General features: G+C 43.3%; 1 protein-coding gene across 5 annotated transcripts in view; it reads right to left on the bottom strand.

The window, feature by feature from the left end:
- Positions 1-523: 523 nt before the first annotated feature.
- UNK (unk zinc finger) overlaps positions 524-26,595 on the bottom strand; it is a 43,765-nt gene continuing 17,693 nt past the window's right edge. Inside the window, exons 2-17 of one of the 5 annotated variants that reach the window (XM_080356221.1) lie at positions 25,586-25,795; positions 23,735-23,911; positions 23,214-23,344; positions 22,950-23,085; positions 21,279-21,396; positions 20,208-20,292; positions 18,235-18,377; positions 16,882-16,929; positions 15,823-15,987; positions 11,441-11,509; positions 10,590-10,764; positions 9,375-9,476; positions 7,470-7,658; positions 4,405-4,586; positions 3,645-3,902; positions 524-3,248 (exon numbers count right to left, since the gene is read on the bottom strand). In XM_080356221.1, coding sequence (XP_080212347.1) covers positions 3,093-3,248; positions 3,645-3,902; positions 4,405-4,586; positions 7,470-7,658; positions 9,375-9,476; positions 10,590-10,764; positions 11,441-11,509; positions 15,823-15,987; positions 16,882-16,929; positions 18,235-18,377; positions 20,208-20,292; positions 21,279-21,396; positions 22,950-23,085; positions 23,214-23,344; positions 23,735-23,911; positions 25,586-25,795 — 2,344 coding nt within the window. In that variant the 3' untranslated portion in view covers positions 524-3,092. Of the gene's footprint in view, positions 3,249-3,644; positions 3,903-4,404; positions 4,587-7,469; positions 7,659-9,374; positions 9,477-10,589; positions 10,765-11,440; positions 11,510-15,786; positions 15,988-16,881; positions 16,930-18,234; positions 18,378-20,207; positions 20,293-21,278; positions 21,397-22,949; positions 23,086-23,213; positions 23,345-23,734; positions 23,912-25,585; positions 25,796-26,595 lie in introns of all 5 variants that reach the window. The other 4 variants (XM_080356223.1, XM_080356220.1, XM_080356222.1 and 1 more) reach the window with 4 other exon arrangements.

The raw sequence follows: 26,595 nt of genomic DNA on the forward strand, positions 1-26,595 counted from the left end.
AGCATCCAACCTGCACAATTAGTCACCGAGGTCAACGCTTCCAAAGCTCCCAGAAAACATGGGGAGGAAAATGTCATTATCCGAGGAGTCCATGTGAAGAGGCAGGACCCAGGAGCCTCGTGCACCAAAACTTCATTTGGAAGCGTGCCTTGGCCAAAAGAAACTCAACATAAGCCCCCTTAGCTCTGATGTGTTACCGAATGTCCTGGAAAAGGGGGTTCCTGCTTCAGAAGGAAGCGTGACAGTACATGACAGGGGTTGTACATAGTAGCACCAGGTTTATTCCAACAAGACTTTTTTTACACGATACAGAAGCTGACTCTTAAGCCTTAAACGCAGTGCTGTGATTATGGTTCATCCTTCCACCGCTGGAGCGGGTCAGAAATGCTGCCCCTTCCCCCTGCTCTCACCTCACTCACTTAGGAAACTGTCACATAAGTGACTCCCCCAAAATATTCACAAAATAGTCCAAGATGAAGTTCTCTTTTTCATCTGATGCTTAAGAAAATAATTCACATTTGAGATATTTCTCTTTTTTTTTTTTCTTTTTTAATAAAGCAGCAAAAACTTCATAGAAACCTAAATAAACAAGTGTTTCTTAAAGAACCAGAGGAAAGAGAGAAACAGGCTATGTGCTTGTGCAAAAAGAGTGACGAGATACATGGGGGTGGGGGAAAGGGAAGGGGATGCGACATCCCAGGGCTAGTGCTCATTCCTTCAGGCTGTTCTGCCATGAGTGCAGCGTGGCAATGGAAAGTCTAAATATAAGGGCCACAAATGGGGGAAGTTTTCAATTCTTTGGTCCTTCAGTATAAGTTTTAAAACAGAGAAATTGTTTTACTCAAAAGGGAAAAACATGCTTTCTCTGGCCTGGAATTTTCCTTGTACCCCCTATCTAAGGTGTGTGTCCCCACAGAAAGGGGAGGGAATATTTCTTCTCCCTACGCCCACCAGCCCAGCACCACAGGGAACTGGAAGTCCCAGTGATACCAATGGAGCCACCACCAGGGGCCAAGTTCCAGCTGAAGAGATGGGACAAAGCAAAAAACGTCCCTGTAGGTATTAGATGAAGTCACCCAGCTGGGTTCTGCAAAAAGAGCGTTGGCCAAAGGCAGCATCACCCTCAACAGTCCCCCAGGGAGGCTGGAGAGCAGAAAAACCACCACGCTAATAAAAAGTGTTACAAACCAACAGCCAGAACAGGCTGATCAGCTCTGCTTCTTATAAATATTAGAGACCTGATTGAAGAGTTTATTTCCTATGATTTAAGTTAGTTACAAAAAACTTTGTAGTAAATTTTTCTCTTAATTGGGCTTTTTTCCTTGTCCCCCCCATTATTTTTTTAATTTTTAATTATTTTTCCTAAAAAAAGAAATGTTCACACATTTTAATAAAAGGTCTCTCCTTAAGATCAGACCAAGGCAGATGTGCTGCCCCATGGCACAGACATTCAAAGGCTATAACCAAACAACATAGCCACAATAATCACTCAGTGTCTCTCCATTAAAAAAAAAAATTAAAAAAAACTGATGCTAGTTACAATAAAATACACATGGAAAAAAAAAAAAGCATTTTTACCAAAAAACCCAAAAACAAGTTAATGGGAAAAACATTAAAAAAGAACTACACAGAGCTGCACTTAAGAGATCATCTGGGAATGCATATTAACCCCTTCCACGTAAAGGAAAGGTGGAATTATGGAAGCAAACCTAATTATGTTTTTGCATTAAGTATGAAGCTTTCTGAGAGGCTCCAGTAAAAATTCAGTTTCCTACACCAGTGGGCTGCTGGAGGTTCCAGTGCTTTTCCAGGCCAGGGAGGGGCGGCACAGGCAGAGACCCTGTGCAAAACAAAACATGTTTAGTCAACTGAGCGGCCTTTTTGTTGAGATCCCAGCAGGTTACTGCAATCCACCTGATGTAAAAATCCAACAGTAAAGAAAGTCACAGGAAAGCTCAGCTACCGGTAAGGTCTAAGCTGGTGGCATTTCTTTGTCACACTGGACTTTCTCTGTCACCACAGACATACGTGAGCACGGAGCATGAGGGCTTCTGGACGCAGCAGCCCATAACCCATCCTTGAGGTGCTGACACAAGAAACATCAACTCTGTTCAAAAAACGTGTCCTGACTACCTGGAATTGTTTCATGTGTTTCAGCAGTGACTATAAAACATGTCCCTGTGGCTAAAAGAAATAATCTGGTCTGAAACAGTAAAAAGTCTCTAGACAGAGGGGTGCCTGGAGACAACTAACCTATGCATCCATATTCCTTTCATAAAGGGCTTTAGCTGACACAAGGGCGATACTTTGAAAGCTGCTCAGACCTGGAACATGTCAGCTATATGAGCAATGAACACTGCTCACTCAATTTTAGAGCCTGGCTTGCTCAAGGTCCAATACTTTTTTCTCCCACCCCCTTTTCTTCTTTTCATACAAATATACAAAGAGTGTAAAAAAAAAATTTAAAAAGTGAACTTTGCTGATTAAACGACAGACAAAGTTCCTGCACATTCAGAGATCGGCAACGTGAGGCTCACCAGGCAGGCGCCCAGCAGAGCTTCCATCAGGGAGGACGGCTTTAACCAAGCTGGGTCAGTGAAAGAGCAGGGAGACCAAAGACGTGAACAGTCATTTCAATCCACCTCGATCCTCCCTGTGATCTCATGAGACTCTTCCCCTGGAAAGCACATGGAAGCCCCTCTTGCCCACTCTAAATCCTTCTGGAAATAGTCAAAAATTTGTTATCACCTAAATAGAAAAGAGGAGAAACACAGACTCTTTGAAAATGGCCCTTTGATCTGTATTAAAAACAGCTCTCAAAGTTCCTCAAGAGTTAGAATTAGTGGGGCACGGGTGAGGGCCAGTTTAGATACGGGATGTAAAATATTAAAAAGTGCTCTGCAACTAATTTTTGTTTTATGTGTGTATGTGCGTGTGTGTGCATATATATACATACACAAACATGCACATACACACACATATATACATATATATACACATACATATATATATGTACACATACATATATATGTACGCATGTATAAAGTTAAAAAGTCCTATACGATATGATTAGAACAAGCGTCCTTGGAAGGTCACGACTGGAGAGAATGGGGCCTGTTGGGATGGCAGATGGGGCACTCGCCCTCCTCGGCGCACGTTTCACACAGCACTGCGTGTTGGCACGGTAACACCACCCGGTTCTCCTCCTGACACTTAAGGGATTTCACTGACTGCATCTGAAATACCGCCTGCAAGAGAGGGGGACAGGGGAACACATAAGCAAAGTCACAAAGCAAAAGAGATCCCGTCCTGTGCTGTGCACTTTGGGGAGCAGCAAGGAGGCAGCAGGGGAAGGACTTGGAGCTGTCTGCCCATTCGCCTTCTGAAGCAAAAGCAAAGCAGCACAGCATGATATCTTTTACGACCTTTTGGATCAACAGAGCAGCTTTGATTGACTTAAACTCTGTGCTTTAGGCACAAAGAAAGGGTAGGTATTTTCCTGTAAGCTGGCTAAAACACACTTTGGCTACATCCACATGGAATTATTTTGATAGGCTGCTGATGTCTGGCTGCATTAAAGGGAAAAAAGCTGCAATCTGTAGGGGCAGAGAGCAAGGCCCTGCCCTACAAATCCCTGCACTCACCTTATCGACTTTCTCCAGGTTTGCCCGCAGCTGTTTCTGAAGGGTGTAAAGTGAAGAGAGAGAGAGGGTCTCCAGGTCAGAGAAGGAGCGCAGAAACTGAGGGTCCTGGCCTGCGTGGATCCTCTCCAGCTCCTCCTGCAGTTTCTTCACTTGCAGCTCCAGGGCTTCCCTCTGCTCCCGGGCCAGTTCGCATTCCATGTTAGCTGTGTTGGCGCGATCATTTGCTTCCTCTGCCTCCTTTTTCCAAGCATCACAAGCCTGCAGGTTCCAACAAAGAGAGTAAAAGAAGCAGTCTGAAAACTCAGTCACCCTCCAATAGAATATCCCAGCCAAAACTATCTGTTTTCATTCACTCCTCACCAGGAGCATGTTCTGTCTCATCTGCTCTGTTCCCAAATGCTGGAACATCCTTGGAGCTTTGCTTCCATGTGCTGCTCATTCCAGATACAGGGGTAAACTTTGCATATCAGCAAGTTGTCATAGGTCTAAATCAACTGGCAGGTCTAAGTGACAACCAAGCACTTCAGTGCATCTGTTATGACACCTGGCCTTGCGCTTCCAGCATCTGAATGCATCAGGCACAGTGATTTAGTCTCCTTTTCCAAGGGAGAAGGAGGAACAAGAATGCTTAAGAGAATTCATTTGTAAAACCTACAGCTCTTCCCATTGCCTCAAGGTCCAGAAAGCTCCTGTTGAAAGGCTGACACCCTCCTACTCCTTTGCACTCCCTAATCCCTCTTCCCCAGAGCTGCCCCAGTACCTGTTTGGCTTGTTTCCAAGACTCTTCCCACTGCTTTATTGTGCTGTTGGCTTCATCCAGTTCCTGTCGTAGCCGTGCCAGCTCCGCAGCACCTGGACCTGACAGAAATGCAGGTGAGGTACTGGGCGAAAAACTCCCCGAAGCAAAGTGTTCCCATATGCTGCTGTTCATCCCATTTAAACCTGTTTCACAGGGAAATAGAGAGGGTTATGTCACAGGTGCTGGCAACTTCTCCATTTCCTCCCTAACCCTGTGAAGTCCAGGATACAAAAACATGTACATAGGAAAGAGAAATCATTTTAGGAATTACTTTCATCCCCAGGAATCCATCACAGTGGGATTTATACGGGAAATTTCACATCATTAGACCTCATCTTCAGCGACACGGGGAGGACCCAAGAAACTGAGTGGAGGCAACTTTTGAACCAGGCTATTCTAGAAGCATCGGTTATAGAGCAGAGCTGACTGCCAGCTTGAATACCTCTTCTCATATGAGACCCTCTGAAGCTCTCTGTGCAGCACAGCCATCCGCAGTGGTGAACAGATGGGTTCAAACAGCCAGCCCAGGTGGTGCGTCCTCTCACGTTACACCCTAACAAAACTGCTGCTTTTGTCTCCTCAGCTTGGTGCTTAGAAAAGGAGTCTCACTTCTCAAACAGAGAGACTAAAATGCACCAAGGTCCTTACTGTTTGCATATGCAAGAAACAGCACTAACTGTAAAACTCTGTCTATAAACAAGTGGAGGCGAGAGTATATACATCAGCTTCATCCCCTGCAGAGTTTCAGCATAAAGCTCACAACTGGCATCAGAGAAGACTAACTAACCACTTTCCTATTTTAACTTGTTCAAATCACTACTCTTTTCAGGAAGAAATTCAAAGCTTAGGAGACAAAGCAGTAGAAAACCAGCTGTAAACAAAGCTAGTTACTTTTCACAGACTCCAAGGTTTATAGTCTTCTAATAACAGAAGTTTTTTTACTTAAAGTAAGGATCTAGACTTTGCACACAGGGGAGAACTAGTAGGAGAACACACAGTGAGACAGAGCTACTGGCTGATGTGGACTCCTACACACACACAAACTTGCACCACTTTCATGCAGGAGTTATTTTCATTTAGTGGTGCCCACCACTGGGTGTGGACATTCCTAAATCTACCTGCATTTGATGGTTATGATCTTACAGCAGCCGAAGTGACTGTATCTGCAAGCAAGCCCTGGAGCCAACAGCCTCTCACTGAGGGCTGCCCCAGCACCACTCACTTCCCATTTAACACCAGACAAGGCACAAACAGTTATAAAAATACAGATGAAAAATAGTAACTTGTCACTAAGGGCTTAGGTGCCCTAACCAGCCATGTAACAGAGCAGCAAGGGATCTTTGCTGGCTCAAGCCACTTACCATAGATCCATTTCAGCTGCTCTGAAGTGTGCTCAGTTGAAAGCAGAAGTTTTATCAGAATCCCAATTCGCATTTTGCTTTTAAAACTCCATTTTCTTGAACGGGAATCTAGCACTAAGCAGGATGCTGGCAAGCCACAAATTCTGCCATAATGCTGAGCAAGCTTATCTTGTTGTTTCTTTTTACTCCCTCTTTCCACCTGCTGTTCACATTTCACATTTGAAGTAGGAAGCCCCTTTGGTCAGGAATGCCTTCTCTGCACATTTTGCATCTAGCACAGTGGGAACTAGCCCAGGACTAGCTCAACTGCAATACAAATAAGTAATAACTACACACACTACACACTAACTTATGTGCATTCAGCAAGCCACATGGAATAGCGAGATTACAGATTCTCAACTGCTGGGTTCCTATTTAAATATCTTATCAAAACCTCAGCAAAAATGGTTTTGTTGTATTACATGAAAATATCTTCCTCTTAAAAACAAATTATTTAAATGTATTTGTGAGTTTCCTCCATTTCTTTGGCTTTTTGTGTAACTACATAGTCAAGACAAATAAAACTGCTTAAGTTGTTTCTACTGAAATGAAAAGCAGGCCTTCGCAGCAAGATTTCCTTTTCTTACTGAAACTGGGATAAACAGACAGCCTCAACACTAATTAATAGCAGAGATGTCCTCTGATGTCTCTTTTCTTATTACAGTAATTGTAAAAACTGTTAAAGCCAAACAAATAGCAATTGCAAGGCTTGGAAGCATGGTTTTGGCCTATGCAAACAAGGGATGCAGTTACATAGAGAAGTGCATGCAGAAATAGATTACAAAAGCATGTAATCATTTTATTAGGTTAAGCTGAATATTAAAGATAAAAGAGTATCTCAAATTTGAGGAAGCATTTATGTCTAGCAGCAATAGAGAGAACTAATTTTCACTCTTGCTAACAGAAATCAGCAGAGCCACTGTCACTGTAGCTTTGAGCCCAAATAGTTTTATTTCTCAAGGTAACCCTGTGTCTTGATAACAAAATAGATTTCACTCCTCAGTTCCCAGTTCTGCCCAACACAGCTGAAGCTCCAAGGCAATTTCTCTTCCCTTCACAGTCCCTCAGACAGGAAACAGATCCTCAAGAGGAAAAAATAAAAAAGAGGAGCAAAGGGGACAATGTTGGAACGCTGTGACTTCTTGCAAAGTCAATCGTGCAGAACTGCACGCAGAATGCCAAACAGGAGGAAAAAGTACAATGACCCAGCCTGCTCTAGAGCTCCCAGAAGCCAACCTGACCTACAAGCAGTCCCAAGGGCAAGCTGCAATCCCCACCTTCACACTAAGCAAAGCTGAGGACCCAACTCTTGAGTCTCAGCACAGCATTGTTGGCAGGAAAACGTAGAGCTCTTTTCCCTGAAAGAAATCATCAGGCCAAGTCACTTAGCCTATCTATCTCTTTTTTTCAGCCTAGATATTTGGGAAGCAGAGGGAATTGCTCCATTGTTCATAAGGTATTAGCTGATTTTTGATAAAGCAGATTCTAGTACTGTTGCTGTTCTCTTGGGAAGAAGAGATACAAATGACAGCAGTGAAATAATACATTAAAATTAAAACTAACTTAAAAGAAAATACTTACATGGCACAGACAGGCATGTACATGGGACACACACTGTGCATTTACCTAATGATCCATGAGAAGCTGATGTCCCCAGGAACGTGTTTTCTGATTGGCTTAAGTGTCCCTGGGGCTGATGGAGGAAATGCGATGAGAGGCTGACCGGTGGAGAAGGAGAGGCAGAGTGAAAGGAGGCAGAGCTTCCAAGGGACCCGGGGATATTTACAGGAGCAGAACTTTGCAGCAAACTCCCACCTGGACAAAGAACACACAGAGAGGATGGCTACGTATGACCATGAAGTATGGGCCAGAGCACAGTGCAGGAGTTCAGAGCAGAAGGCATGAGCTTCCCTCTCTCCTCCCTAAGCCCCTCGAGATCCCCTCCACTCTCAGCATGTTTCATTCCCCTCTCAGCCTTTGTGAGGAGCATTGAAGCTGCTGTCCCATGAGCCATGTAGGTTAAGACCCTCCAGAGTTCAATGGGCTACTCTTTCACTGGCCAAAGGAGCAAAAGGTTTTCTGAGCGGAGTTCAGTCCCTATCAGCCTAGAGACGATGAAATTGGTATCTGGCAAAATACTTTGTAATGAAAAATTCACTCTGCCTTTACTACTTCCAAACAACACATAGCGAGAAGACTACCACACTGGGCTAGATCATAACCTTAACCACTAAAAAAATCAGTGACTATCTTTACTTACTTTAGACACACTTGAGTGTGCAGATCTATCAGTAATAAAAACCCCAAATAAACAAAAGCCCAACCTGCAAAGACACCACACTTCCCTTACACAAGAGGTCACTCTGCCTGCCACACACACATTGCGGGAGATCTCAGCCCTGCTCCCCACTCTTCCCGTCTTTCTTACAAGGCCAACAGATAACACCCAGACCTGACAGGTACAGAGGGCGCAGCAGTGGGGAGGACAGCCAAGCCCCTGCAGATGGGCAGTGGCAGCAGCAGGGCTATCAGCAGACACGCACGGTCAACTCTCAGACCAGGCTCTTCTCTTTGGCAGTGAAGGGGAAGTGACATTCCTTAGGGTTCCTTCCACAGGTCCCTTCCTGCCTCAACACAGCTCCATAGAATCACAGAATGTCCTGAGTTGGAAGGGACCCACAAGATCATCGAGTCCAACTCCTGCCCCTGCACAGGACAACCCCAAAATTCACACCATGTGTCTGAGGGTGTTGTCCAAATGCTGCTTAAGCACTGTCAGGTTTGGGGCTCTGACACCTCCCTGGGGAGCCCGTTCCAGTGTCCAGCACCCTCTGGGTGAAGAACCTTTTCCAAATGTCCAACCTGAACCTCCCCAGCACATCTTCCTGCTTCAGGCAATGTAGGTCCCTTGGAAACCTTTACACCACCAAAGTCAGGTCTCATGCAAAATCTGTCTTACACAGCAAGGGCAGCCGGAAACTACAACCATTCCCAAAAAGCTGAGACATTTCATTTTCCCCTGGACACCCATTAGAGACAGGTAGAAGAGGCCTTAGCCTACCTCCACTTATTAAAATGAGACAGACATTACAGGAATCAAATCAGCAGACCATGATGACACTCTGTGACAGATGGATACCATTACCAGGTCAGTGAGTTTCCTGTTACTGCTAGGGGGAGTTTTCTACTTAAGATGTAAATCATTACACTTCGGTGTGTTTTTAAAGGTATCAGATGCCTTCTAGAGTCTACTTACACACTTTCAAAAAGAAAAATCAAGCAAGTCCCATTCAGTCTCAAGAAACATCCCCAAGACACCTGGGCCCAATGGCAAGAACTCAGCTCTGCTAGTCAATAAGGGCAAGATTTCACTTCAAAGATGCTCAGCGGTTGCCAGAGTTTGTTATAATTGCTGTTTTAACCATTGTTATTTTGGGACTGATTCTAGAGCTTTGTTGGGCTGGCTCCACTGAGGTGACTGGGCAACACTGCTTGGCAGAAGATAAAGAAAGCTCTGTTGCTTTCATGTACCTATCATGATGCCACTCGTGTGGGGCACTGTGCTGCTGTCAAATGTCTTCTCCAGGGCAGCCACTCCGAATTCATTCAGGTCCAGGTCATCCAAGGCAGACTCTGCCAGACACAGAGGTACCAATTATGTTATAAAGGACCAACAACTTCAAGAGATAGGATGGCCCAAAGAGCCTACATGCAGGGGAGCCTTCGCTTGCTATCTGTCAGTCTACATAGCCCTACTCTCCGCCCTGTGCAAGCTGTTCTTAAACGGTTTGGCAAAAGTGTCATGGGCAGCTTTTCAGTTCAGGGTTTTTTTTGCCTGATCTGATTTCTTCTTGTCTCAAAGTATTCCCAAATGTTATAAAAAAAAATTGATGAAATAACAGCAGTTCCCATAAGTCTTCCCCAAACTACTCTTTCAAGTCTGTCCATAATATGCAATAACACTGACTTACAACATGCCTAGGTCTGGCTTGTGCTTTGTCCTTACTTTGCTGAAGAGCCACTCAAAAGAAATACCAGCAGAAGGAACCACTTGAAAAACATCTCTGAGGTTCAAAGATAGGGTAAAATAAAGCTTACGAATGCCTGCAAACATTTTATGTATTTGAATATGCCTCATCACTAATCATGATCGATATAATTCCATCCCACACATGCCCACTCATTTCTATTATTATTAGTGAAATCACCTCAGAAACGTTAGATAAGGGGAAGAAAAAACAGGTGACCAAAAAACCTGTACGTATTTAAGAGGAGGGATTCCACTCTCTGGCCTTTCCTGTTCTCCTTTTCTTACAGTCTCTGGCCTACAGTCTATGAAGGGCAATCCTTACAATCTACCTGGTGGCAGCCCTCACTATAAAAGTGTCATTTACAATGTAAGGGGTTGTAACTGTGGAAAATGCTCCTGTGATTTCCTGCCTACTCCGAGATCTCTTTGTCACTTTGACAGACCTAAAACTAAGGTCCTTTGCACCATCTGACACGAGTAAGTGGCTCAGAGGCCTTCTGTTGGTCCCGGGGGTAAATTTCGTCTGTAATGACCTGCAGATGTATCACAGTCATGGAAAAAGCTTACAGCCTCAGCAATCTGCCAACACTGACAGAAACAACAAAAAAATATGGAGTTTTCTGCAACACCCATGCTATTCCAATTCTCATACCTGGTGATCCGTGTCTGAGGAAGCCTTATTAGCATAAGTAAAAAAGGAAAAATGGCAAAGTTACCTATGACAGACTCAACAGTGTCACTGGTTGGGTAGAAAGGAAGGGCATTGGCATTCATGCCTGGTATGCTGCTGGTGCCGGCAGGGCTTGGTGGGGTTGCAGCCAGACTGGAGGTGATACTAGAGGAGATGCTGGATGTCAGTGGGCTCCCCACTGGGAGAATTCCCAGTATGTCCTGAAACAAGAGTTTTAGAAGGGAAAGAGGTAGGAAATGAAACGCCCTTATAGAAGAATCCCTTTAGAAACATGCAGGAATAAGCCAAAGATCAGCAGCAAACCTGTTCCCCCCTGCTTCCAACCTGACAGATGGCTAGTGCTACTACCAGGCTGGGGGAGAGATTAACAGCTTTTCTTTAATTTCTGCCAACTGTTCTCCATTCCCCCTGCCCCTCCCCGGTATTACAAAAATCCTTCAGGCTGCCCCAGAATTAACTCCTGTGACCCACAGATTGCATGCAATCATAGGAACAGGTCACACAATCAATCACTCAGACTTAGCTCAGCACACGACTTAGAACCTGATATTAAATTCTCTTTGTCAAATCCTTGAACTTAGATGACTCCAGAGATCCATTCCAGCCCAATTTTCTGTAATTTAGAGACTACTTCCAGCACGGTCCAGGCTTACAAATCTATCCTGAATTCACACAGGTCTAGCCGTTCACAAATAACCCCTCCAGCAAATCGTCCCATCTTCATAAAGTAATCCCTCAAGCTGAGCATCCCTCATGGTGTCTGGACTGTCATTTACTCCCTGCAGAGTTGTCTGGATCCACAGAGATTTCTCGTGTCCTTGTCTGTGGTGGTGCAAGCACTGAACGGGATTCAGAGCCCTGCTAGCACTACCGTACCTGTTTGGGCTGTAACAAAGGTTGCTCCTGGCTCCTGTGTTCCAGTGAGTGGGACTTCATTTTTGCTTGCTGCAGTAAGGAAACACAACACAAGATAAGCAGAGGGATTAGCAGCAAAATTAAAAATGGCTGACTGCTAGCTTTGGAGAGGCCATGGGTAACACAGTCCGCTCCTCTCTTCCAGCCTGCTCTGAGCACTAGAGAATTCAGAGAGTGGGAAAGCACAGCAGACAGAAAACACCCCAAGTAATTTGATTTCTATAGACCAGGACATCACCCCTAGAGTTATGCAAAGACTTGTCACAATTACATTTGCCTTCGATGCTGCTATAAGTCCTCTGCTACACAAAGGACATCTTAAGAACCAGGACCAAAACCAAATTATTTTGCCTTGCTATAAATCACTAATCAGCCCTACCAGTATCTAAAAAAGGGCCAGAACGGAGAGATGCACACTATATTTGGGATATAGTATATATATATATATGCTATAGCTTTGGGAAAATAAAGTATGTAGATTATGTTTTCCCTCAAACTTTTCCAGCTCCCAGCTAGGATTGCAAAGCAAAATAAAGTGAAAAACTAATCAATTTTAAAAGAAACATTATCAAAACTGATTTAAAATAAATAAATAAATAAATAAATAAATAAAAATATGTATATCCTTCCCCCACCTATTAACATAGAGAGCTATAAGTGACGTGAAGGCTGCCTCGAATTGCAAAACTGTATGAATGCAAACATACATTTGGAATTCCATTATCCAGCCTAAAAATTCAGCTTAGGGACCTTCCAGCACTATATCCTTAACCGATATCAACCATCTTGCCTCACAACATCAGTCATTTCTGAGCTACAATAACCAGAGCTGGGAAGGAAGTGGCCTCTTGAGCCCATCAGTGTGTAACGGTCTGTTCTGCAGGCCTTGCTCTGCTCCTCCCAGGCTGCTACATGCAGAAGACACAGGGAGATCAATCACACCCTGCAGGCACCGAGACAGAGCAGGAAAGTGCCAAGAGTCAGGGCTGCTTGTTTACTCGCTCTCCAACCCCCTCCCCGAGTCTGAATCGGAGATATATTCCAGGCATAGAGTCTGCTCGATCATTTTTATTGCAAATGCAGGCAGTCACCGTCTCCGCAGGGGAGATTAAGGCGCGATGTGCAACAGCAGCGCACAAGACGCCACACAGACCTGAAGCGATACGCCTTGACTTTTTGGCTTGAACAGTCTTATGAAAAAAGATAAATGATTGCTGGAGAGGGATGACATAACCAGACAGGCGAAAGAGCAGCAGAAGAATTCATCCCTTGGTTTTACTTAATTAAATCATGTTTTCTGCTCAGCTCTCTGCCTATGGGCAGATGGGGAGGTCAAAGCCTGGCAAACAGGCAGCTGAAATACGGATGCAAGATCCTTCTGCGATGGGCACCATCCTCTCACACTTCCCTGAACAACATACAGCACATTTACATGCAGCAAGACTCCCACTGAACCCCTCACAGGCTTGTTTTCCTTTGTGTGCAATAGATGTGTTACGTTAGTGCATCTGTGTGCGTCTGATAACACGCCTGCTAGATTATACAACACATCCCTACCCTGTTTGACACTCATCTGAACACAAAATGTGCTATCAACAGCCGTCAGCAGCTACAGCGAAGGCACATACACAGCCACGTCCCCCCCACCGAGAGGCTTCCTGCCAATGGAGCTGGCTGGCTCTGCCACTGTTAAGTCGCACTGGAAGGGTTTGGGTTTTTTTCTTTGAGAAGGAGAAAAAGTGAACACATTTCTAAGACAGTCGCAATTCCCACTGTCTTGAATTCAAGTAACACCAGTGAAAACCAGAGCGAAAAAACTGTCACCACTAAGCCAGTCTCCTTCAGCTCTGCATAACATTAAAAAGGGCGAACATCAAGACAGAAATTCAAAGGGCAGCCTGAAATTCTCCAATTCACTCTGTTGCAGTCAGAGAAGAAAACAGGGGACATAAATTATGAGTAAAACTAAGCATTTTCGGACCAGAATGGAACAAACCTACTGTGCTGCGTGTCAGGACTTGGGAACATCCCCCGGTAATGGCATTTAAGTCCTTCCAGTGCAGCCAGCAGTTTTCCAGCTTGCTAAATCTTTTGGGACTCAGGAAAAGTATTTTTAGCTTTAACCGCTGGCTCGGCCTTACCACAAACTATGTGGAACCTATTAACACAGAAGGTGCATTTTCATTCTAATAAGATAGAACTATTTGTTCTCATTCTACAGAGGAAAAATGACGAGACTATTGCAGAGTTGAGCCAAGGTGTCTCTTAACTTTTCAAATACAAGTGAACAAAGTTAAATGCCTAATTATTGGTCTAATTTACAGGGTATATGAAAATCTCTGATGCCAAAGGGAATTACAGAGGATTTTTAAAAGTAAGTAATTATAGATTAAAAGAAAATTAAATCAGGACACTTTCGAGCCACTTATTTTTGTCTGTAGAGGCCTAGCATAAGGCAACTGTGATTACTTCTACCTATATTTTAAGACTTTCTTTTCCAGTTATTTAGCACAGGTTTTTGCTTAATTAAAGTCACACGAGTAAGACGCTACCTGAATACAGTATCTTTGTAGCACAGCCTGGACTTCTGACACAAACGCTCGTCATCTGGCCCTCCTTTTAAAAGTCCTATTCATGCTCCATCCCCTTTCTCCTTGGCTTAGGCTTGCTGCCCATTTTCTCCGGAGCAGGGCCTCCCTGGCACCCTGCCTCTGCTGGCAGCAGACAGGGGTTCTCTCAGTCCTTTGGCTTTGGGTTCACTCCTCCTTCGCAGCACAGGCAACAGAGAACGAGTGCATGTTTTTCCCTTTTGTTTCTAAACAACTGCTACAAGCTGCTGTGCCTGCAAGAAGCGCCAGGATCACAGCATGGTCTGCTCTTTACCCCCAAAGACGTGTTGCATCAATTTGCAATTTCCTAAGCCACATCCACACTAAGGGAGACAATGGAAGCATTTATAAGAAAGCGTCCGTGCATGTAGCTTAATCTGTATTTGTCACTAAATCATTTTAATTAGGCTAAACAGTGTTCAAGACTAGTCCTACTGCAAAGCTTGGTCATATTTTCCCAAAGTTGCAAACATAAATAAAACAAAACCCACAGAGTCTGCTTCTAAATCCAACCACTTTATGCAAGACCTTGTCTGGACAGGCTATTTCCACTGTTTTCTCACAGCAGTGCAACACTAATGCAGCAATATGAGCTTATTAAAGCTAGCTTCTTTAATATTACAGACAAAGACTTTAAACGTAGCCAGGCTGAAAGCAGCATTTCCTGTCACCTCTGTTTTCAAGCAACATAGACCAGGTATTTCTATTCCTTTTTATCTACACATATATAATTTTTTTAAAGAACTTGTAAGAAATATTTTTGCTTCTTCGGAAAAGTAGCTATTCCTTCCCCTAAATGTTGTTCTTTAACATTTACAAACCCAGTGAAAAATAAAATCTGAGACCCAAGCTCTGGGTTGGGCTCAGCTGACGTGGAAGGGATGGTGCAGAGAAACTATTAATTCTAGTATCAAGAAAGAAAATTCACAACACGAAGCTGACTGTGGAAAAACTCATGTGCAGCAGAAGAGGTGGAAGAGACTGTTCTAGGCTGAATAAGGCATGACACCAAGAAGGAGAAGACTGAGGAAGCAGCAAGGCAAGACTGGGATATCCAAAAGGGTTAAGAGGGAATATCATCAGAGATATGGGTTGGGTAAGATTGCAGAGGGCTCTTCAAATGAGGATGAGGAATTCAAATCTAATACATAAGTCACAGGAGAGAGGCAAGGATCAGAATGATGCAGCCAGAGAAGCAAGAGACAACCAACGTGACGTTTTCAATACATCCCAGAAACAAATGGTGAAAACAGAAGACAAACCAAGTCACGGAGATCAAGGTAAGAGTTCGGAGTGAGAACAGAGAAGGAAGGATGAGTTTCCATGAGACAATATAGCAAAAGAAACAGCAACTCTTGGCAAGGACCTAAATATGGAAAAAGAAAGAGCAAGAAGTGATATGTGGGAAGCTACCCAGGGTCAACACAGGACAGAAGTTGTGAGGGATTAGGAAAACAAGCAGCAGCTTGACTTCTACAAACAGAGTGTGATGGCAGCTAGGCAGACAAGAACAGATGCAAGATGGAAGAGACTGGAAGGGAGGCTGAAAGCAACAGCAGAGACCTGAGAACTGCTAATGAGAACCGCGCTTTCTCATTTGTGTTCCTTGAAAAATACAAATACATTCAAGCTAGACTGAGCAATTTCTCATTTTTTCTCATCCCCCCCCAACTCTTCCAGCCAATATTCCCTACTAACCTGGCATTTGAAACTCTTCAAATACTCGGCCCCCACCTGATCTTCTCGCTCAAACCCTGGTGCTTTCTTGTAGCTGCCGGCTGCTGTTACTGAGTCTGGAGGAAAACCAATGGTCTCCAAGCTGTGTGGCTTTCCAATGGCGCCAGGAGGAGACCCACATATATTAGATGGGCTTCCGAGACTGCTGTTCCTACAAAGAATCTAATAGAAGGAACAAGTGTCAGGAAAGTACAGCCAGCAGCAACGACTCGAAGAGGCATCCCACAGATGAGCTCATTCATATCACTGGTTGTGCATCGATTATACTGACAGTCAACACAAGCATACAAGCTTCCAGTAAACAGTAACTGAAAACCAGGAAAAAGCTCCAGTGCATACTGGATTTATACAGTCCTACAATTATGGTTTTATTGTTGTTATTTCATACTGGAGTGCAGTCTTATTAAAAACACCCTACAGCTCTAGTGACATTTATTCTTGTTGAGGCCTCAGATGCCACTGATCAAGTTTCCAAACCTGACCAAAACTCTCTTTCCTTTCCTCAGGCTACAGGGGATCCTGTCTGCACTCTGAGTACTACTGTGAAACCTGGAAAGGTGCTATGGCAGTGAGAAGAACCATGCACATCCAAGGTACCTGTAATACTGTATCTTTTGCTTTCCAGTTGGAAATCTGAAACTTTTAATGCAGGCACAAGCCAAGTATCAACTGCTGCATTAAAAAAAACAAGGATTTCCAACAGTCCCTTTCTTTGGACTATAACCAGGGATCACAACCACATGCAACAAAGCTAGTTTTGCACTGTAGATGAAGCCACAGACAGCAGCAAAGGAGATTAAGATGAGTTTTGGAGAAAGCGCCTACCTGGATCAATGCAGGTATCCCATTTCTCTGGGACAAGAAATAATTTGCCTGCACTGGCAAGCATGACTGTGCTTCAGACAATATTTAGACAGCTACTGCTACCACAGATCCAAACGTGGCACAGGCTGGGCTGGCACCAGAAAGAAGGAGCATCCTACAATGTTTTGATTTTATTTTTATACAGACATTCTGCTGTCCACGCTTCCCTACAGTCACAAAGATACTACTCACTGTGGTGGAGGTGGGGCTAGTTGGCAGAGTTCCTGATTTATTCCACACCTACAGTACAAATACAAAACAGAACAGGCCATGTGAGGCTGGCTGCTAGAGGGACCTTTTTCTCTGATTAATTCATCATGTAAAATGCTCACCAGAAAAGCCATATTTGTTTGCAAGCTACATGCAGATGCCCTGTGGAGTGATGAAGTCATAGAAAGACATGTGTTGCCATTTGGCATATACCCAAGGATTAGGAAAGACTGTTTAAAAGACTAAGAGCTTGGGACAGGAAAGAGCTAAACGGTCTATTAAGTGGAAGATATCTTCAATTTCATTGCAGTTTTCAGAGAATTTAGATGACATATTTACAAGATGAAGGGGTTTTGCTTTTTATTGTTTTCCATAGTTTTATTTAATGAGGTAAAATATTAAGGTCAGAGTTTTGATTCAAATCTAGCTGCAATCAAATTCTGGATAACTATGAACTGTGAGGATGACTTTAGCACTAATAAATCAAACTATTAGTGTCTCTTTTCAAAGAGGGGTAATAAGATAAAACAGAGGTCCTAAATGAGTTCACCTCATTCCACCCAGTTTCAAATGAGTTAAACTCACGTCATTTTACCTTCTCAAAACCCCGACCAACCATTTGAAAAGGCTACACACCTTATCAAGAGCAGTGCAAACAGGAAAGACTTAACGAACAACAACAAAAGAAACTCAGCAAAAATGAAGAAGCCTAGCATTCCATGGGCTTCTAATCTGGCTGTATGTATCTGTTCAGCATTTAAAGAGCTCCTTTCTTGTACATACAACTAAAATACAGTAACACTAACAATCTGGGGCATTACTTAATCTTATTCCAGAGTTTAGCTATCTCCAAATGTAGGAGGTGGAGGGAATCAAGGATATCCTATAATGCAACACACAATATGCACAGGCTAAGCCTCTGAGATTACATATGTAAACAAACTCAATTGTAGTTATGTACTTTAGAGGTTATTGGCTCACAGCCTTTAATTAGAGTACTTGGAAACTAAGCCAAATATGTATCTCCAGGCAGGAAGGAGCTGGACTTTATGTGCGGATGTATTCCACCTTCCTGAAAATACATCAACAAACTTTGCACAGAAAGGAAGGCTTAGAAATTTTATAGGTGAGAGTACGATACTAAAACCACTGAACTGTATGTTCCAAACAAACAGATCTCTCTAAAAAGTCTGCAGCTGAGATCTGAAAGAAAAATGTCATCACCTTTGGGCTTTTGGATACTTGAGACTTCTCTTCTTGGGAGAAAGTAGTACAATGACTCAGAGAAACCCAGATTTATAAAATATGGACAAAGCTCCCCACAGTGCTACATACATTGCTAAGGTCTGGGGCATGTGGACTAGAAGGGCTGACCGGAACAGAATCACCAGCTGCTGACGGCATGTACATCACAGGGCCTGTCTGTGTTGGGCTAGATACGGCCGAAGATTGCTGTAAATCTTCATTGAGTACAGGCTCTGAAAGAAATAAAACCACACAGAACGTTACTAAAAGCTGTACAATTGCAATGGAACACAAGACATTTAGGAACAAGAATACCTAGATATTCTTGAGAGAAAAAATATTCCACAAGCTTCTAAGTATAGAAGTGAGGAGAAATCTCGTCTGGCAAATAGCTACTACTTAACTAAAATTCCTTACACTATTACTGTCATCACTTGTACCCTGTGCTGCTCTTTAGTCCATTAAGGCTGCTCCAAAATATCCTCCCTGTGTGAACTGAGTGTTATTCATTCAGCTGTCTTGAACTAGGCAGAGCTTCCTACAATGCTAGGCACAAAGTTGATGTGTGCATTATAATTAGCTCACAGAGGTAAGTTTCCATCTGTGCTCCATACAAAACATTATCAGAAGAAAAGTAATACACATACACAAAAAGAAAGTGTCATTGATTTGGAAGGTAAAGTAGAGATGCTGTAGACTTGTAGTATTTACATCTAATACAACCCAGCATCTTTACAAAAATTATATAACTGACACTATGCCTGTATTGCAATCTCTATGAAGTATTCGTTTCAACACATTTCTTGCTAATAATTACACAAAGAGCAGATACAATAAATGGATTCCTGTCATTTTAATGAAATTAGGCCCTCAGTGTTCACCTTGCTAAAAAAAGGGCTAAAAGATACTATTCCATATGACAGCACAAGAAATAACCTGAGTGCCACAGAGTGTTACTCTGGCTTTAAAGTACTATAGCATCAAGGGCAGTAATCTTGTTAGAAATAAGGCATCTCCTAAAGAAAAATACTATGCTATACACAGGGGAGTTTGCTGAACGCTGTTTCTTTATCAAGATTTCATTCTCTCTTAAGCTTGCTGGATCATACTGTGCAGTTGCATGACTGTGTTTTGGACCATTATAGCCCACAGCCCCAGCTGTAATTACTGCTTGTCAACAAGGCTGCCTATAAAAGGAACTGCATAACCTGTAGGGAATTTACTCTCACCATTCCTTGACAAAGGCAGCAATTACTAATTCCACCATTTACAAAAGATAACCAAATAACAAAGAGATTTGCTCAAGGCCATGTAGTGAGTCAATATCAGAGCTAATCTATTGACTTCTGAGTAACCTGCTCTAATTGCTGCAAATTCAACTGTAAGGCTGGAGCGCAGAAACTGAGGAGCCACAGGAGCAGGAGCTAGTCATTTATCTGTGAATGTTCATACCCACCTAAATACAGAACTCCCACAACCAAAACAGCATCACTAGTTTACAGATGACGAGGATTGAAATAATGCCCTATAAATCAGGAAGCTAGAGAGAAAAGAGGATTTGAGGAAAAGCAGGCAAAAAAGCTGCATATTTTCCTTCTCCATCCTGACTTAAAGACTTAAAGTTTAAGTAAAACTTAATAAATAGCAAAATAGTATTTAGTTTTTGAAATGGATCAATACATTATCTGTAAGTAGCAATTTTATCCTCAGCTTCTTAAAACACTTTGAGACTTAGCTAGGTAGTTCATCCATGCACAAAAGAGGAGCAGCTCTCTCTGTTCCAGTCCTCCTAAACTGACATACAGAGAAGTGACAAGAAACAGAGGGAGATACTTCAAGTCACAGTTCAGTGAGAGATGAGTCCCACAGACCACGTACCACCTTCAGCTCTGCCACCACCTCCCACACTAGCACGCTTTTAGAAGAATTATCAAAGTTAATACTTTGGTTTTGAAAATCCTTCAAAGAAGCTCCAGTTTAGCCATCCTCTATTTTAAATTATTTTGGCCAGAAGTTGTGCATAGCTCAAATATCTATGAAATACAGAGAAGTAGCCCACGTACGTTCTACATGTGCAAAGGCACAGAAGGGTCCTCGGGGACAGCTGCCAGACTGCTGCATGTCATTGCACTTGGTGGATTTGTAGATCTAAGGATGGGAAAAAAAAAACACAACAAAAAAAACCACAAGACATGAACAGGAAAAACCAGTGACCAGCAGCCCAGGTACAAAAGTACTATGAAGAGACTGAACATTAAGATAGAAACACAGATAAAAGGCACAAAGGTCAGCGTTCAGGGTGACCATTCCAGTACTTCGCTCCAAAGAAAGGAAAACCCGCTGTAGTTCCAGAAACACCAAAGTATGCCCAGCACAGCTAAGCTCACCCAAACATCAACCCACCACACATCAGCTCACCCAAAGGTCACCCTTTCCATCAAGTCCCTCCAGTCTCACTGGGAGCTCCGGGGATATTACAGACAGTAAAAGGTAGGAAACAGCTGGCAGATGACAGCACAAAAAGCTACAGCCACATGTTTGCAAGGAAAATAACGAACCATTGACAATGATTGTGGGAAATAGATTATTCCCCTGTCCCCCAATTTGACAGGCGGTGACAATGGTTACTTTGCCGACAGCGGCCCAACAAAGCTTTTCAGCACTGTAACATGAAGCATACTAGGACAAGGTCTTAATTACACTTTCTGTAAAGATACTGGAATGCTCTGGACATGCTCACAACTAAGAGTTTTGTGGTTTTTAGCACGAGTTTGTGGGTATCTATGGTTTAGTGCAATTGTCGTCAATCAAGAATTCCTCCTCAAGGAAACAGACACTGTATGCTCACCTGCAAACCCACACCATGCTTCAGAAGGACCCCATACCTAAGACTGCTCTTACACTTCAGTTTTCCCCCATTCTTACCTCCTCCCATATGGTCTACCTAATGAAAAGGCACCCCTGTCAAGCAGCTGAATTTCAGCTGACTTCCAGCATGCAGTTTTTCTGTATCCCAGGACCACACCACAAGCAGCCCGCACACTCTCCCAGCTGGCACACTCACGTACTTCATAAGCCTGAAATGCTTCTGCTTTCCTAGCCAGCTACCAAATGGACCGAGCAGGCTACTGTACCTCTGGATGGAACTGCTGCTCTGTGCGAGTGTGGCAGTATTGGCATGAGTCTCCATTTTCACACTTACTGGGATCTCCCCACTCATCTCCATGTTTCACACTGGGACACGGCGAAGATCTGTGTAAATAAGGTAGCAGGAGAAGGCATCAGACCCACAAAAGTGCTTTGAGCTTTGCTTTCTTCCATCAGCTGCCCACCCTCAGCTGTACAATCTGTTTGGCTGGCTGCTGCTGCTTCCCCAGCCCCCACCCTGCTGCATCTTCTTCCCCCTCTTCCAATTTCCCAATGAAAGAAACATGGCTTAGCTTTAGCTCTCCATCTAAAATAATGCAACCTGAACCAACATAACTTAACAATATTAGCAGCTGATATGATTAGTGTCAGAGATGCTGGGTCTGGTTTCTGTTTTGGAACTGTACATTCATAGAAAGCTAATAAGTTAATTGGCTAATCCTAAAACACATAATACCCTTACAGTGGTATGTTTCCAGGGTTATAGTGTGGTCATGTGGAAAAGAGGCTGAGTCAGGTCACTGGGGAAAAGGCAAGTCAATTTTCTTTCTCCCAGTCAGGAACAGTTCTTCTTCCCAGCTCTGAATTTTTGCCGTGACCTACTTCCACCGCTCTTTATGCTCTTAACCATTCCCTCAAACAACAGCAGAGGGAAGCAGATAGCAGCAGCAGATGCCTGCGTGAACAGCAGCCACATCAGCTGGGGGTGGGGAAACCAACAGAACTGAGTGGAGAAGCCTCTTCCCTTCCCAAAGGGCCCAGGCAGGGGCAGAAAGCACAAGTCTGCAGCCTGAAGACTGGCTTAGCGTTTCTGTTTCTCCTGGAGGGGTTGGGATTAAAGTTCCTTTGATTTTTATTTATTTAATTTTTAAAATACATTATTTCAGTGCCAATTCAAAAATTTCTGTGAATATTAGAGGCAGGGAAGGGAAGTGAGAACACCCATGATATTCTCTCTCCTGGCTTTCTGGTCCGCTCTTATGTTGTTGTTTTTTTTTTAAAGGAACTAAGGAAAAGCCCCACTGAGACCACAACAAAAGCCCTGTTGTGTTGGAGGAAATGAGGGCCTAAAACTTGGATGAAATGTGTTCAGGGAGATGCAGCATGCTGAAAAATCCAGCGACAGCTGAGTGACAAGAACACCCTGGTGCCTCAAGCACAGTCTTTAGTTGGTTAGGAATGCATGTCCAGCTACAGCACTGGTCACATCATGCCTCACAATGCCCATCACACCAGGCACACACAGCAAGCAGCTTGATGATTCTGAATCCTTTACCAGGAAAACACTGCTGTGCGAGTTTGTTTCTAGATGAGGATTAAAACTTGGTTTTGTTTTCTTTCTCTTGCATTGCTTTCTAATGCAGGAGTTTAAACAGTAAGGGGAAGCCAGACACAGTTTCTGTTTGCCATAAACCCAAAGTTGTAACATGATTTAGCAACAGTCATTTATTAGAGATAGTGGTTCCTACATAGAGCAAAACTCCTTTAGTTTGTTATCCTGTCTCTTAGGCAGAAATAACAGTCCATGACATCTGTCAGTACAGGCCTTGGAGACACACTAAAAAACTATCAACTAGATAATATCCCAGATCCTTCATTACAGATTTCTCCTACACCTCGCCACTCAAATGGGAAATAAAATACCAGGACCACGGTACCTGTATTTGTGTTTTCTTGGGCTTCTTCTTCTGTCTTTGCTATTGTGGTAGTAGGGACATGCATAACCCTGGCGACAGAGACGGGGCGGTTTCTTACATTGCTCTGTCTTGTAATTGCCCAACACATACGTTGTATCTACAAAAGAAGCAACCAGTTACTGGGAGATGGCCATGACCTGCATTTATTGTATAGAAGTTTGACAGAAACATGTACTTCACAACCACCAGACTTCCCAGCCCCCAGAGACCCTAAGTGACACTGACCTTGCCACCTGGGCTCCTCACTGAGTATTTTCTCGATCATAGCATGGCTAGCAGCGACTGCAGACTGACCCTCTATGCCACCTTCTGATGTTGTCTGACCGTTCTGCAAAGCCTCCATCGCCTGAAGCTCCCTGCATGGACAGAGTTAAACGAACATACAGACTGAGCAGATGAAGAGACAGATAAATGCGTATAAAAACTGACATACAGGAACGCAGTAACAATGCCTGAGTGGGTGTATTTCATTCATGCATTTTCTTCTCAGAATGTCTTCAGTCGAACAGCAACTGCAATACATGTTCTTCATTCCCTCCAAACTCCAAAGCACAGCACAACTAGTTTAAAGTGTGCTCCCTTCCCCCATTTTTACTATCCTACCTGAATATTTTGTAGATTTGCCTTATTAGGAAGAGATACATCATCATCATTCTAACTCTAAGCACTTCACACTGAAGTAGTACTGTCCTTCAATAAGAGTCCAGAAATTACCCTTTTCTTATAGAGCCCCAGCCTCTACCAACCTGATATCATACACCGGAGAGCGCAGGTCATGGGGCCCATGAGCAAACGCACAGTGGACGCCGTTCTTTGTGCAGTTTCCCTTGGAATCTGTCTCATGAATGCAGATTCCAGTTTTGTAGTAGCGCAAGTGATACCTCCTCTCTGTGTCTCCAGTAGTTCTATGCAAGAAGGGACACCTGAGGTACAGAAGGAGGGGAAGAACAGCCTAAGTTTAGTCACACAGGTGATGGACTCAACACTACCAGAAGATATATTGCCAATACAGGATGCTGCCGTTGACAACACCTTTGCTAACTCTGCCCCTTCTCTCATGCCTTGTTTTCAAATGCTACACAGGACCCCTAAAACTGTCACCACACAGTATGAAACGGTTTTCCTCCCAAAGAGACAATAGGATTATTAAACCAGCAGCAGCTTATTATTCCAGTCTAGTGACTGTCAGGGATCTGGAAAAGAGCAAGGATATTGTCAAGGCATTCTGATATACTAGCTATGATTGAAGGGACATCACATGGCACATACCATTTCCTCAGCAGCCCATCTAGACTTTGTGCTGTTACTGTTTCCTGCTGATGTGCTCCTACAGGGCTGCAACAGTCTATCTATAGCCAGACGCATCCTTTATGCAGACCACAGGACAAGAAAGGAGAATTACAATACTACCATTTTAACTGATTGTTTGTTTCCCCTCTTAGGCAGAGAAAGAACAATCTACACTGAGAAAATTAAAAACAAAGCCAAACCAAACACCAAACCACACACACAAAAAAACCCCAAAACACCGCAACTAGATGGAATAGGTCAAGTTTAGATATTGCAGCATCAAGCTAAAACTACATATCAGCAAAGAGTTCCAAGATGGCAACAGTTTTCATTAACTGAGTTCAAGCCAGGTATGAACGAGTGATCCTGAAGCCAAAGCCCCCAAATATCCTGTTTCCAGTCCCTTCTAGTTCTCTTCTAACAAGGAATAAAGTATTGAAACCAAGGCCTCAGGCTGAGATTATTCTGTTCTGCCATAGTCAAAAGATCTTTACTTCTTAATCAGGTAAAAAAAATTACTGTTTTCTTGATAAATAGCATTTTTCTGTGTGTTTATCGTGGGACCATGAAAGGGAACTGAGATTCCATCTTTCTACAGCAACTCTGTAAAACACTCCCTATATTTGTCCACAGTTTGGCTACACTATTTATTCTTCCATATCTGTCACATGGCTAAAGTTCTATTACTGGATTAACCCTCTAATTGCTGGAGTCTGCCACATCTACAGCAGAAACACTTGCAACTCTGCTCAAGTTAAACTTACCGCAGTCACGGGGAGAGAAGACCCAATAAAACAGACTCACTTCCTTATGTTGCCTTATTCTGGGTACCTGTAATTTCCCTACTGGCTTCTTAAAAGTTCAGGAAAACAAAACAAACTGGAAAGTAACTATTATGATTTAAAAAGCTGGGGATAGATAATTCAGGGGGAAGACAGAGCTCCCCTTCTTTCTTCAATCTGTGAAAAACTACGCTACCCTGCTAGTGAGCAACAGGTATTATTTGACAGAGTCTTTCTGAGCCTGTTTGTCAGTGAGCTGGGTTTGCTGAACATGACACGGCTCATGAGGACAGTGAACAATGCAAGAGCTGAATTCCCATCCAAGTCACCCTTAGTATCATCTCAGCAGCAGGCCAGGAGCACTCGGGTTGCTATTACAGTTTTTACATCTGTTCTCACGTTACTTATGTCACAAAGCTGCTTTACTGTTGACTTGCCTCATCTCTACAAGAACTGGCTGGAATCATCACCTGGACTGATCCCAAAAGCCCAATGCCTGAAAAGCAGGGTGCAGTCTTTACTTACTCATCTCCTTCTGGGCAGATTCCTGTGGTCTCGTCATACTTGGTACAGTAAATGTCAGGGCTGTAGTTAAATGTACCATCCCGGCGGCGGATAGATCTGCGACGACGCTGATTGACAAAGTGCCAGTGGAAGCAAGTGTAGGGCCGGTGCTGAGTGCACTTGTGCTGCACGAAAAGAGGGCACTGCTCCGTGCGGAACTCCTTCAGGTACCTGCGGGCAGAAATCCAACAGCGGATTAGGACCAGGCTGCTGGTCAGAGGCGGTATCTAATCACCCTGCAGAGTGCAGGCCAAACCGAGCTGCATCCGTCACAGAGATGCCTGCTTCCCACACTCTGCCCTGCTTTTCCTCTCAAAAATGGAGGCTGGAAGCTACTTGTCTGTAATGGGAAGATAAAAGTTACCAGGCCAGTTAACACAAATGTGAATGCTAATGGTAGCTGAAAACAGCTTCTATGGTGCCTTTTCTATAATTTTGAAGAGGCTTTTCATGAGCTTAGAAAATAGAAGTCTTATGCACCTTTCTACCTCTAAATCTGAGACCTATCTAGGCAAAAGGAGGTTTCCTTCCTGGAAGATATACATTCAGTTTAAAAAACAAAACAAACACAAATAAAATACACTTCCTTGTAGCTATGTTTAAAGCTTCAAGTTACTGAGATAAAAAGACATTTTAAAAGACTTCCTTCCATGCCTTGTCCTCCTGGTTTAACCCGGCTTCTCCTTCAGCATGGGGTTGACTATGAAAATAAGATTAATCAATTTCTCTCTTGCAATCTTGTGAATTCAGGAGTCAGTCTTGAAAAGTGGGATAACTATCCTCAACTCCTACGTGTTTATGTTGCTTTATTTTTAATATGTAATTCTCTGAAAGTATGTGTGTTTTATCCTGAGAACTAAAGAAGTCACAAGCTTTTATTTGTGACACTAATAACAGTCTCTAAACCCAGATTGCAGAGGATTACAAAATGGTTTAGATCAACATAATGATCCGACTGTGATCTGTGTGTA

This window comes from Nesoenas mayeri (genome assembly GCF_963082525.1).
Source record: "Nesoenas mayeri genome assembly, chromosome: 19".
NCBI classification, from domain to species: domain Eukaryota; kingdom Metazoa; phylum Chordata; class Aves; order Columbiformes; family Columbidae; genus Nesoenas; species Nesoenas mayeri.